The 12,935-nt window shown below is 36.5% G+C and overlaps 1 protein-coding gene across 1 annotated transcript in view; it reads left to right on the top strand.

The window, feature by feature from the left end:
* Positions 1-12,935, top strand: part of ARHGAP15 (Rho GTPase activating protein 15) — a gene marked incomplete at its 3' end in the record, with an annotated part of 300,587 nt that overhangs the window by 162,141 nt on the left and 125,511 nt on the right. Inside the window, exon 8 of the mRNA XM_079539012.1 lies at positions 4,976-5,098. Coding sequence (XP_079395138.1) covers positions 4,976-5,098 — 123 coding nt within the window. The remainder of the gene's footprint in view (positions 1-4,975; positions 5,099-12,935) is intronic.

Below are 12,935 nucleotides of genomic sequence, written 5' to 3'. Positions count from 1 at the left end.
ATACACATGATGTGAGACAATCAATAGTGCTTTAGTCTGACAAGTACTGTCAATATCCATTGTCACAGTTCAGAAAGTCATTAATGGATAGTTCTTCAAAAACCAATGCTTTCAACACGTTGGAAGTGTTCAGATATACTGTACCTGGCAGGAATTAATCATAGGTAAACCCTTGTGATTTAGTATAAATGTTTTGTAAATTACTAGTGAAAGGAAAGTCATTGCAAGGAGTGTGAGATAATGTTACGTGTCATTAGAAAATCCAGTAAGATATGGAGCTGTTTAGGAGATATTTTAATATTTTATATTCTGAATTATTAAAGATCAGCCAAGAATGTCTCACCCAGAAAAGAGTCTGCTAGACATCCATTGTCTAGGTACAACCCTTCTGCCCCTTAGACAACTTTTCTACTATATTCATAGAAAATAATCACTTAACATACATTTAAATAAACCTTCCCCACAAAGGGCTAGAGCCTTCTCTGTACCTTTTAGTTGTGCCCATGCCAAAATCCTAAAGAAAGGCTTTCACAACTTCACCTTGCAAATATGTTAGCTATTGCTTCAGCCTACTGAAGCGATAATATGTTTATGATCATTGCATCATATAGACATTTAGTGCATTCAGATATGTCACACAATCCTTCATCTGTAAATCTCAAAAGTTCCACTGACTCTGATAGTGCTGTTTTTGCAAAATGGTGTGATTTATGAGCAATGCATTAATTCTTTCCTTCCGCCTGTCTTCTTGTGTAAAAGCTATATATATTATTAGGAATATTAAGGCTAGATTTTTGGAGTTGAATAAGTATTCAGAGGATTTATATAGGCCCCCCCAAAAGACAGGTCAGTTTTTATCTTGATTTAATATTCTTTTGCAGAGAATTTAGCCTCTAGTTATCCTTCCTAATTCAGTCAGTGTTCTTACAATGCTATTTAACATCAAGAGCCACAAATAAGTTCTTTCTTTTATGCCTAATGCTCTGCTTATACTATTTTCTTTTTGTACCAGTTCTGTATTACACTTCTCTAATGTGGTAAGCTTTATGATTTAATGTACTTTAATTCTAGAGCAGATAGTAAATTGCCTGAGGAAAGGAACTTGCTTTCTTTTTCTTTCATTTATCTTTTAATACCTGCAGAATAAATAAATACCTCCCTAATAAAGTGACCAAAATCATTAAAAATTTATTTATTTATTTATTTATTTTATGCCTGAGGGGACCCAGTTTATTCCAATCCAAATGCAAGCTTGTGTAATTCCAAGCTGTGCTCCAGGTATGCTTTTGCTTCTGTGTTGGAGTATCCTGCACCCACTTCCAGCAGAAAGAAGTTAGCATAATATTGTGTTCCCTGTTGGGTTTCCCCCTATGTCTACTGTAAAAATGCCCCATCTCCTGTAGTTTCTCTATATCCCTTGAACATTATTAGTAACATAGATACAAAAATACTTAAGAGTCATGTAAATGTAGGGGAATTGTGCTTCTGTTCTGTGTTGGATTCGAGGCAATTGTGTCGATGCAAGTAGCTCCAGAAATGGAGGATATCAGTTTATTTAGTGCAAAGAATCAAATGGCACAGCTGGGCAGTTTATGCCCAGATTTGAGAACAAGTATTAGATTTATTTTCTATTATTCTATGCTTAGAACCTTAAGTGTCCTGTTTTTCTTCAAATACTTTGCTGAACTGCTTTCCACTTTTTTGCATTGCCTGAAGCTAATCAGCTTTCTTTCATGGAGGAGTCTTCTGTCCAAATCCACAACATGAAACTTTAAAAAGAAGGTACTACAAACTATATATATATATATATATATATATATATATATATATATATATATATATATATATATATATACATATATATATATATATATATATATATATATATAGTGGCTTTTCAGTTTTCTGATTTATTTTTTTTTCCCTCTCTTGGAATTGCATTTGGCCCTCTTTCTATTTCCAAATATGATAGCAAAGTCATTTTAATGATAATGTGAGAAGAATGGTTTGGCAAGAGAAGGGTTATTTCTAAATGAGATCTTGACAAGAATATTTCTGGCTAAACTTGGTTTGGAACATGCTATCTAAACCCTTGAATTTCTGGGAGATTTGGAGTTTCCCTCTGGTGAGTCATACTTAATAGAATAAAATGGGAAATTCATCAAAATTGGCTTTGCTGCTGTTTTTAGCTATGTTCTATACCACCCAACCTATAAAATGCAAAACATCCATGACAATAATTATTCCTACCTCTAGATGTAGTTTTAACACCATAATTGCTGTTTAAGGTATGAAGATTCTGGCTGCGTTAATGCATCTTTCTAAGCAGAGAAATCTTTATCCTGTTATCAAATCCTAGCTTCCTCTATCTTGCTGTTTGCAGAATTATCATATTCACTTCAGTTAAAATCTCTAATAAATTCTGTGTACATTTAGAGCTAAGAATGTACTTAAAGTGGGCACAAAGCTTTCCAGAGTCCTGCAGAATGTGAAATGTGGCAAGCATCTAAAGTCACTCCTGAGCTATTTTCAGTCCTGCAATTGGTAAGCTTCATACTGTAAGTCAAGAAAAACCAAATCTACGTATGAATTGCTGTGGACAGAATGACCCGAAGCAACAAGAGAGTCCCAAAACTAAGTACAATTCACTTCACTGTTTCAAAGTACCATTAAGATGCAGAATTAGAAACATCCATTTGTTGTTCTTTTTATAGCATGGCCAAGTGACTTGGAATTTTAGCTTGTCCCTGCCAAGGATTGCTCAATTTTGAACAAAAAGTCCTCAACTATAATGTTAAAAAAGCACCAGCCATCAATTGAATGCTAATCTTTATATTCTATGATACATCGCTCCAAGAATGCTCCATTAAATAAATGTGAATTCTATTTTTCATAAGTGATGGATTATTGTACCAAGCTGTGTATTTTCCAGTAAAGTGTCCTTTTATTTGTCCTGTGCGATTACTAGTTTGTGGAAGTATGTGTGGGGTCATTTTAGTGCTGTGGGAAAATGGAGCACTCTTCTGTTAAAATCAGTAGTGAAATCAGGAGCAAACTATGCTCTGATCATCATAGGCATGTGTTTAAATATTGCTTTCCTTAATTGGCTATGTTCTATTTACTTAAAATGAACAATTTGGCAAGTTTTTCTCCCTTGACAACAGCAAAGCATAAACCATTTTATAAGTTTGGCTGTTAAAATCAGATTTGTAATGTAAACCACAATATTCCAGGGTTATTATCATCGCTTAACCAGTTATTTTAGCTTGCCATTGTTTTAGACTTGTGTACCTTCAAACATTCCGGTTCTGTTTATACCTAATGCAAAACTTCTTACTATAAAATAGCCCAATAATTTTGATTATAATTTGCTTTCTGTAAACCTCTTCCCTGAATCTTCCTTCTGAAGATCATTGCATTGTAGAGGAGATCTGCTCTGGGCAGGGAATGTTATTTGGGGTCCTTAGAATCACAGAATTCTCAGAGTTGGAAGAGACCTCCCAGCCTTCTTTTCTCCAGGCTGCACAGCCCCCCCAGCTCTCTCTGCCTGTCCTCACAGGAGAGGTGTTCCAACCCTTGCACCATTTTTGTGGCCCTCTTCTGGAGATGCTCCAACAGGTCTGTGTCTCTCCTGTACTGAGGACTCCACATCTGGAGGCAGTACTCCAGGTGAGGTCTCACCAGCACAAAGTAAAGGAGCAGGATCACCTCCCTTGCCCTGCTGGCCATGCTTCTTTTGATATAGCCCAGGATATGTTTGGCTTTCTGGGCTGTGAGGGCACACTGCTGGTTTATGTCCAGCTTCCCATCCACCAGTATCCTCCCAGGTCTTTTTCAGCAGGGCTGTGCTCAATTCTTTCGCCCCCTAACTTGTATTGGTAGTAAGGGTTGTCTTTACCCAGGTGCAAAATTTTGCATTTGGATTTGTAGAACCTCATGAGGTTCACCTGAGCTTCTTGGAAGTTCTACAGAAAGGGAAAAAAGATCAAATCCTGCAAGATTAACTTGTGGAGAATCTCTGCTTTGGTAGATTTTTAATATATCTGTCTATTTGTTTGTTTGTTTATTTCTGTCAAGGGCAAGAGAGACCAAGACAAAGGTCAAACAAGAGTCCTGAGGCTCAGGTGGTTTGTCAGAAATTTCTAAAAATCTTCTTGTCCAGGGAAACCTTTGGAAAACATCTTCCTGTGGCTTCTCTGTTTCTTCTGGAGCATCCAGCAATGAGCAGAATTTCTTCTTGCTGCTAATACTGCCTATTTTCATAGCTATGATGGTGCCCTGTAAGCACCTCAGCAGAGAAGAAGTTAAATTTATGCCTTTGAAACTTCCTCCAGGGGATTTTCTGCAGCTGGGTTCTATGTCTTTTTGACACAGAGCAGGAATAAATTGAGCTCAAAATGTTTCTCAGTTTGGTAAATGCCTAAATATAATAAAATATAATCATTAGGACAGGAATACTTTTCTTTCCATAAATTAATGCATCTTGCACACATTTCATGGCATACAGCCATGATTTCTATAACTGCATTAAATATATATATAACGCTTAATCCATCTTGGCAAGAGAACTCAGTCCTTTGCTAGTGGAGTAACCATCCATCCTTTCTCTTTGCAAGCAGCATGGAGCTAATAGTGCATAACACACTTTCAGTCCGAACTTTTAGTTGAAAAATCATCCATGTGAAACTTGTGGAATTCCTGAGCATTTCATGAGTAAACTGGTAGCCATCCAAATACTTATAGGCAATAAAAAATACTGCTCTGTAACTAACCAGCAGAGTGAACTTGTTATGTTTATTCAGAAAAGTATTAATCAGATTCTCTGTACTGTCCAACCAGCTACACTGCTGACCTACCGCATGACTTTACTGGGGTGGTTTTGGCCATTGCTTTCCAAGAACATTTGAGCAAACTGTTATTATTAATACTTTATAAATAAAATTTCACTGAGGCTTTTTCTTTTGTTTTCCTTTAGTTTTCAGGCTGAACTACAGTGCTTCTGACTCAAATGACAGAAACCGAGTTAAAAGCAGATTAAAGAAGTTTATCTCCCGAAGACCATCCTTGAAAACGTTGCAAGAAAAAGGGCTGATTAAAGGTGTGTTCTCTTTTATAATTTTTGGAATTGAAAGTAAAAATTTACAAATGAATTTGCTTCTTTCACTCTCAGCTAAAGGCATATATGTATTGAACAAATGGTTTTGTTGATGTTTCTCAGAAAATTTGCACTGCTGAAATATAGTGAAAAAATCAGTATTTGGTTACATATATCTGTGCTTAATATTTAAATGTAATACTCAGTTTTTTCTGCTTTCGTTTGCTTTTGGTAGAAGCCTGTTCACCTAACATAGTCACTCAACATGCCCCATGCCAATCAGTGTGCTACAGAACTCCATTTCTTTTTAGGAAATGGGTGCTGGTATAGCTTGCTATTTAGAATGAGCAATAGAAAGTTCTGATGCTGTGCTGGCTAATTTCTTTTCTAGGGTAGGCTGTAATGCTTCCTGCTCTATTCTCATTATTTTTCTAACTTGCCAACAAAATGCATTTTTAACAACTTAAAATTGTTGCCAGTGAATAATGAATGCTTTGAATCAGAGATCTTCTCCTGCCTCACTTTGGTCAGACGTCAATTTCACATATCCTTAAAAAATGGTTGCTTGGACAAAAAGTGTTTGCGAGATCATTCATGAATTATTCTCCCTAGAAGTTGGTAGTTCACTTGAAGGCAGTAGCATTCTGACCACTAATAATCAAGCAAAGCCATGCTTTCAAATATTGTCTGGAGTAATGCTTTAAAAATTTACGCACTCCCAAATTATTATGTGTGAAACCCACAACTGCACATGCAAATTGACAGGAAAAAGGCATTTTGCCAGCAGCCCCTGTCAGTCTCTAGAGTGTGAGTTTTCCAGTGGTGTGTCAAAAATGGCAAGGGGTGTTGCTGGTGTGTGTGAAACTGGTCTGTCCTGAGCCAAGAGACTGACCCCAGCCAGCACAAGCTGAAAAAGCCCAAGAGTTAAACTCTAGCTGGGACCCTTGTTGGAAGAGAAAGAGGGGGCTTTGTGAATTAAGTTTGTATATATTAGATATGTGGAAAAATGTTCAGCAAGGTGCTTCTTCCTCTAAAGAAGTCTTCAGTGCCTAAAGCCATTATATGCTGTAATAGTGGGCTTTTGCTTCTAACTTCCACAGATGCTTTAAAAATGCCATAGATACAAACACATGGGTGTGAGTATGCTCAGCTTTCAGGATCTGTCTTTAAGCAATTGTAACATCTGATTTCAGAGGGTATTGCCTCTTTGAAGTACTCTGTGGGTTGAGGATGGGATTTGAATGCATCCCATTAGTTTGTTTCAGTTATGATAGTAATAGAGTAGAAATGTATAGTCTTTTAATTTCTGGATTTAAGGGTGTCTTTTTTTTTTCTTCTTCTTCTTTTTTTTAAGTTTAATAAAGTGTGTCTGATGAATCTCCTGCAGTGTTACGTAGGGATCAGATGTGATCCCTGCTAACAAATCCAGATTCATTAGCATAACTCAAATCCATCCCCTAATATATCTCTCTAGGAAAGCCAGATGCATTTGGTTTTGGCTACAAATGTGTTAAGCTCTTGATTCATAAACATAGGTTGGTTCTACCTGAGATAATCTTCCATGGAAAGCCAAGATGTATGATTTGGGGCACAGTAACTCAGAATCGGTACTTGGCACAGTTTTATAACTGAAATAATGTTGCCATAAAGAAAACATGTTAGTTATATACTATGCGGTTTCATTAGGATTAGGTTTTGGCCATGCAAATGAGGCAGGATTCGTTAGCACAGCTTAATTCCAGTCTATGGTAAGTCTATGTGAAATGCACATTCGATAAGGTTCCTCCATTGTCTTCACCAGAGTTTATCCCTTAATCTGTTAAAATGTTATGAAAATGCAGTTGCAGTGTTTATACGCAGACTACTTTAAAATGTTAATTTTTAGATTCACATTAGAATATTTTTAAATCACAAAATGCAAACAGCAAATGAAAAAATGAGAAGATTGCCAAATTTTGTGTTTTAAGATGCATCCACTTATTTTTTTCTAAAGGTGAATGAAATGGCTGCAGATGCCTCTCAAAACTGTTTGCTTGTTTCTTAGGGGAAAAACTGTTAACGAATTTTTACAAGAAGAAATTCCTCCAGCTCTGAGAACACTCATACTAACTTTTATCCCGTAGGGAAATGCTTCTGTCAGAATTGCAAATCCCTTAAAATAGGGGCTCATAATAAAAGTGTGTCTAAAGCCTTGCAGGACATCTCGGTACCAAATTTCTGACAAAGAGCTGTTCTGTGCGCTAGCGAAGAATTGATATAAATATCTATGAAGCGTGTGGTGTTAATTACTCTAAAGCAGTGGCACTGTAGGTGATGTGAAAACCTTCACTTTTCATCAAGTGCTATTCATATTTGCCAAGGGCACTATAAAGCTCTCAAATCTATATTGATTTTTTACATTGTATGTCACGTTGGAACCAAAACTCCAATAAATTTAACACGTAAATTATAGTCATGAGTAAATACATTTTAAGGTGGTAAGTTCACTTAAACACAGTTCTGCGAGCTGTTAGTCACTGATGTGTACACACTTGGCCAGAAGACTCGACACATTTCTCTGCATTAACCAAATTTGGGAATACAGGCTTCAAAATTAAATAGCAGTTTGATCTCCTGGGGTACTTTGTTCTGCCAACACTATTATCAGAAAATCTAGGAATTATGTGATTGTCATTTAACTCTTAACAAAACTTTGTTCTTGTAAGATGTAGCAAATATCTGTAGTGAATAGAGTGGGTATTTATTCGTTAGAATAAGAAATAGGTGGGTGATAATCAAATAAGAGAATGTGAGCAACGTGTAAATGTTAGTTGTTTGGTTGTTATGCTACTTTTTTGCCTATGAGAAGCCCGTATGTGAAGAGCACATTGGCTCAATTTGTTGCAGTGGGCTGGTACATGGGGCTTTTCATGCTCCAGTGAGTCCTCTAATGAAGATTGCCAGTCCTCAGAGTTCACGCTCGCACAAAATTTATTTGGTATGGAGGAATTTTGAATCATTTTTGAGGCGATGTGTAATGCAGTATTTTTGTGTACCATGTAAGGGGCCTAGATGCACACCATGTTTGTGTGAATCTACATGCACACGAAGCTAGAAATAATAAGAGGCATGTTCCATGCCTGCCATTTTAACAATGTTATTTCAAGAATAGCTGTGTTCAAATTTATATGCTAGGTCAGAGGTTCTCAGTTCCTTGGGATTGAAATATTCTCAGAATTTACAGAATCTGCACTAATATGCTAGAAAAATAATATATAAATCTTCTCTTTTAGAACTTCTTTATAGTCTATAATTGAACTTTGATCTTTATGTTTGAGCATTGTCATGATTTAATATTATCCCAAATGAATTGCCAACCTTCAACTTGATATTGGCCAGCTAACTTCCTGATTTCTGAGCCTCTTTAGTTCAACAGAAAAAGAAGAAACTTCTGTGAAATGGTGACTTTAAAGCTATGGTAGTTGTCCTGGCAATAGACTATCACAAAATGCACTAAATGATAAATAGATAATTAAATGAAAACATTGCTAACAACTCATAAACGATGCTATGGGAAATGAGAACAATGCAGATGGCAAGAAACTCACCTAGGATTTTGCTGTTGTTGTTGTTGACTTTTTATTTCCAAGTGTAGGTAATGAAGGAAGTTTATAGAACTTATTTTCTAAGTTAAAGAAAAAAAAAAAAAAAAAAAAAAAAAAGCAGAAAACCCCAAAACCAAAACAACGTGAAAATTGGAATGGTTACAAATCCTTCAAGATGAATCCAAAAGTCATTCAATTGCTGGTGAAAGGAACTAGTTGTGATTTGGCTTGATAGCCTACAGAACAAGGCTGAGCATATGTTGGTGGTTGTGCAGATAGCAGTGTGAAGATCAACAGTTATTTCATTTCCAGACAAGGGAAAACGTCATAATTGTCTCAATGGACCTTGGAGTAATTCAATGTGGTGAATGCAATGCTCATGAGAAGTCCAGATGTAGAGATTAAGATTTCCTTTTTGATGTGTTCTGTAATTCCTCTGGGTTAAAAAAAAAAAAAAAATAGCAATTGATTTGGTACCCATAATAACTTCAGGAAAATTAGGAAATATTTATTTTGATTTATGGAGGGTGTGGCACAAGGATATTTCTCTCTTTGACCACCACATAGACTTTATGATATTTTTTGAAACCCACTGGATGGCCAAACACTGGGCAAAGTGATATTTCCATTGACACTACTCTAATCATGACATAATGATCAGAAATCATTCACATAATTTAAAAGTATCTCATTTTTGAGACCTGCTTTAAGAAGAAGTACAGCAGCCTCACACTCTTTGAATTTAAATGAACTCTTGTCTCCAATAATACACCATAATTTCTTAAAAGAGACTGGTGTCTACAGTACTCTCTATTTTTCCTTTTTTTTTTTTTCCGGAGAAAGTAAAACAAATCTTCTAGCTCATATGCCACTTAATAGTAACTGCTCACAAATGTAATTTTTATTTAATTGATGACCACCACAGATCAACGGTATATAGTAAATCTCCATGTTAAAAGGACTGGCAAGAATCCCAGCTAGCATAAATCAGAGGAGCTCTGTTGACAACCTTGCTGACTTCAGTCAGCTGAGAACCTGGCCCACTTATTGTGTAAGCATCGCGGTGTTACTTGGAGTCCAGTCAGTGAAGAGCATGATTTTAATATCTGACTTGGTATTCTCACTCTACTCTTAGAGCATCCAGAAGTTACGTATCAGAATGTGGTTCTTTGGACCATTTCCATTCTTCTTCCAAAAAATTAATTGCTATGGTGCTTACTGTCCTGTCCCCTTCTCTGCTCATACCTCTTTCCGGATGTGGAGTTCACTCTGCAAGTATTTGCTTCTGAAATGCAATTAACTATATTACATAGATATAATTCATGTTTGTAAAAAAAAAAAAAGAGGTCATGATACCATTACACCTTCTGTTGTGTCAGAATTTGAGATTCTGTCTGAGAATTTGAGATGTTAGCAATTCTCTACTCTTTTTTTTTTCCCCTCATAAAAAGTACTGAAATATGAGTTCCTTCCCAGCGTGGCCGCATCTCAACCATGTACACCAAAAAGCAGTTAAACAATGACATTCTCAGTGAGGATGTGGCTTTTGCGATTTTGTTTTAATTGTTTCTTTTCCAGAAGTATTGTCTCTCCTAGGCTGGGATTCTGCAGCTCAGGATTAGTGGCTTTGCTGCAGCTTGTGAAAGCTGCTCAAAAACAGCAACTCTGTCAGGCTGAGGAGAACTTGAAGCTCCCCAGAACAAACAATTCATTGCAGCTGTAATCTTCATTTTATATTGTACAACTTGTGAATGTCCGTTCCCTCCTCTTCTGGTGTCTCATTTTATATCTGTGTGCAAAGCTGTCACACACCCTACCGTTCTGAATAGGAGGTTGAATGCACAGATACAAGGGATGCGTAATGTAAACCATACCACCAAACTTATTGTGAATATATTGCTCTTCTTAAAAATGCTTGTTGTTTTTTCATACTACAGTATTGACTAACTGTCTGTGTTTGATGTATGGTTTACCAGCCTGATGTAGACTTATGGTTAGAGCTTAACTTGTTAGTTCTGCTTTTGCAGCCAATTCAGAATAACTACAGATGCCCCAAGATATTAAAATTGACTGCTCAAATGGACTCAGTGTGGGAGTTTCATTGGTTTTAAATTGATAACAGCTGAAAGAGTGAATGATTAAAGCTGTATATGGGCATAGTATGCAGCTCCTTTGTACAAGCTCTTGTGAACAGAATCCACTGTATGGGAATTGCCTTTGTTCTAATAAAAGATATTTCTGAACAATTGTTAGTTTAAATTTTTAAATGATGAAACAAGAGCGTTTCAGGAGCCTATAGAGGAAATAATTCCTGAGAAACTGGAATAACTCTGAGAAGATAAAGTGGATTTCTATTCAGAAGGGAGCATTTAAAGTTAAGTAGCATTCCATAAGGTGGTAATTGTGTCTATTTCCCAGGCATTTGAGTTAAATAAGCTGGATAGGAAACATAAACTGTCATAACAGGAGGTTAGAAGTGTTGTGTACATCTTTTTGGTTTTTTTTTTCAAGTCATAAAAAATGAAGATTTGAAGGACTTCATCACAAATAAATCAAACAAGGGTTTTTTTGCTTCCTTTATCCCTTTGGGAGCAGTTTCTGTTCTTTGAAAAAATGTTCTGGATAGTTTCTCCTCAAACTATATTTGAATATACATACTTATAAAAAGAATAAGAAACAAATATTTATACCTTACTTACACATCAATCTATTACACAAAAATTAATAACTTGCCATTCAGATAATGCCTTGTATTTAAAGTGCTGCACAAGCAAATATAAAGTGAGATTTCCCCAGCTATCCCCATGACCTCTAAGAGTGTAAACATGGTGGTTGTAACTCCTGCAATTTCCATGTTTATGTACAGAAACAGATCCAGTAAAAATCCATTGGCTGGATACAGTCACAGCGCCTGTGGCTTAGGAGCACCCAGAATTCAGAATATTTGGATGGCTCCTTAGGTCAAGTACTTCAAAACTGTACAGTGTAACTGTATCTGTATACTGAAGGGCATGTGAAATGGGATTAAATGGGATTAAATCATCTGCTGGAGAAGGGACAGAACGCACATCCAGAAAAGGGGTGATGAAAAGGTGAGAACTACAAATCTGTTTTCAGACTTATCAAAATTTCATCCCAGGAACAGTGAATGTTCTGCATTCATATTAAAGAATAAAAGAGTAACTGCAAAATCCTGGAAGTGATTATGAAGTGGATATAACAGAGATATTCTGAACTTCTTTGCGTTCATTTCCATTCAGTTCTTCAAGTGCTGCCCATCTAAACGCAGTGCAGCTCCTTGCCTGTTTTATTCCTGAAATAGTTTACAAATATATTTGTTTTTTACTTCTTTTTTAACATGATTTACATGGAAGAGCATTCCATCTTGTGCAAAGAATTTGACAGGTCTCTGCTAATATCAAAGAAAAAAACAAACACAATTAAGATGTCAAAGGAGGAAGTGCTAGTACTTTTTAATCGTAAATCTCTGTATATATAATTACCACTGAAGGCAGCTATAAATGTTTTATGAAGAATATGTAACCAGACTGTGCTTTGTCAGAAACATAACCCCAAAACATGTAACAGCCTGTTTGCTGATGCTTAACGCGCACATGCACACAAACTTCTTCAGTGTTGTTCCGTGAACCCAGTCCTGCATTCCTTCTGCAGCCAAAACTACAGCTAACTTAAATTCAGACTTTGGTGTACTCTACCCAAATGCAGATTACATGCACTGGGAGATACGCTTGGTGCATATGCCATCCTCATTGGTATGCTGAATAAGCTTCTCTGGTGAATTCCTGCAAAGCCTTCCCCGTCTTGTTTCTCAGGATGGTTTTTTGTGGGTTTTTTTTTTTTTTCTGGGGTATTTGGAAAGCAAAGGCAGTCAAGCTGCCCATATCTGTGCTCAGTAAGAAATAGCATCGGTTAATGACAGGAAGGTGAAGCTATTGTCATTCCAAAGCAGAAAATGATCAAACAGAACTTGGCGTGGTATCGTGAAAAAGCTGAGTTTCTTTGAGGAAGAACTATTCAAAGTGATTAAGGTGAAAGATGGTGGGATTGTCTATGGAGAAAGTATCCTGGTGCCACAGGAACTTGAGGATTGCAGGCACTTGTGCTTGGTGGCTTTGCCCTGCAGAGCCCAACCTTGTGCTCGCTCCCCTCAACTGTCTTCAAAAACATTTTCGAAAGCCTCTACACCAATTTTCAAAATGTATGCTGTTGAAATGCTATATGGAGACTGTCTTTTT

Source organism: Tetrao urogallus (genome assembly GCF_951394365.1).
Source record: "Tetrao urogallus genome assembly, chromosome: 8".
Taxonomy (NCBI): Eukaryota; Metazoa; Chordata; class Aves; order Galliformes; family Phasianidae; genus Tetrao; species Tetrao urogallus.
This window is presented reverse-complemented; position numbering and strand designations above follow the sequence as displayed.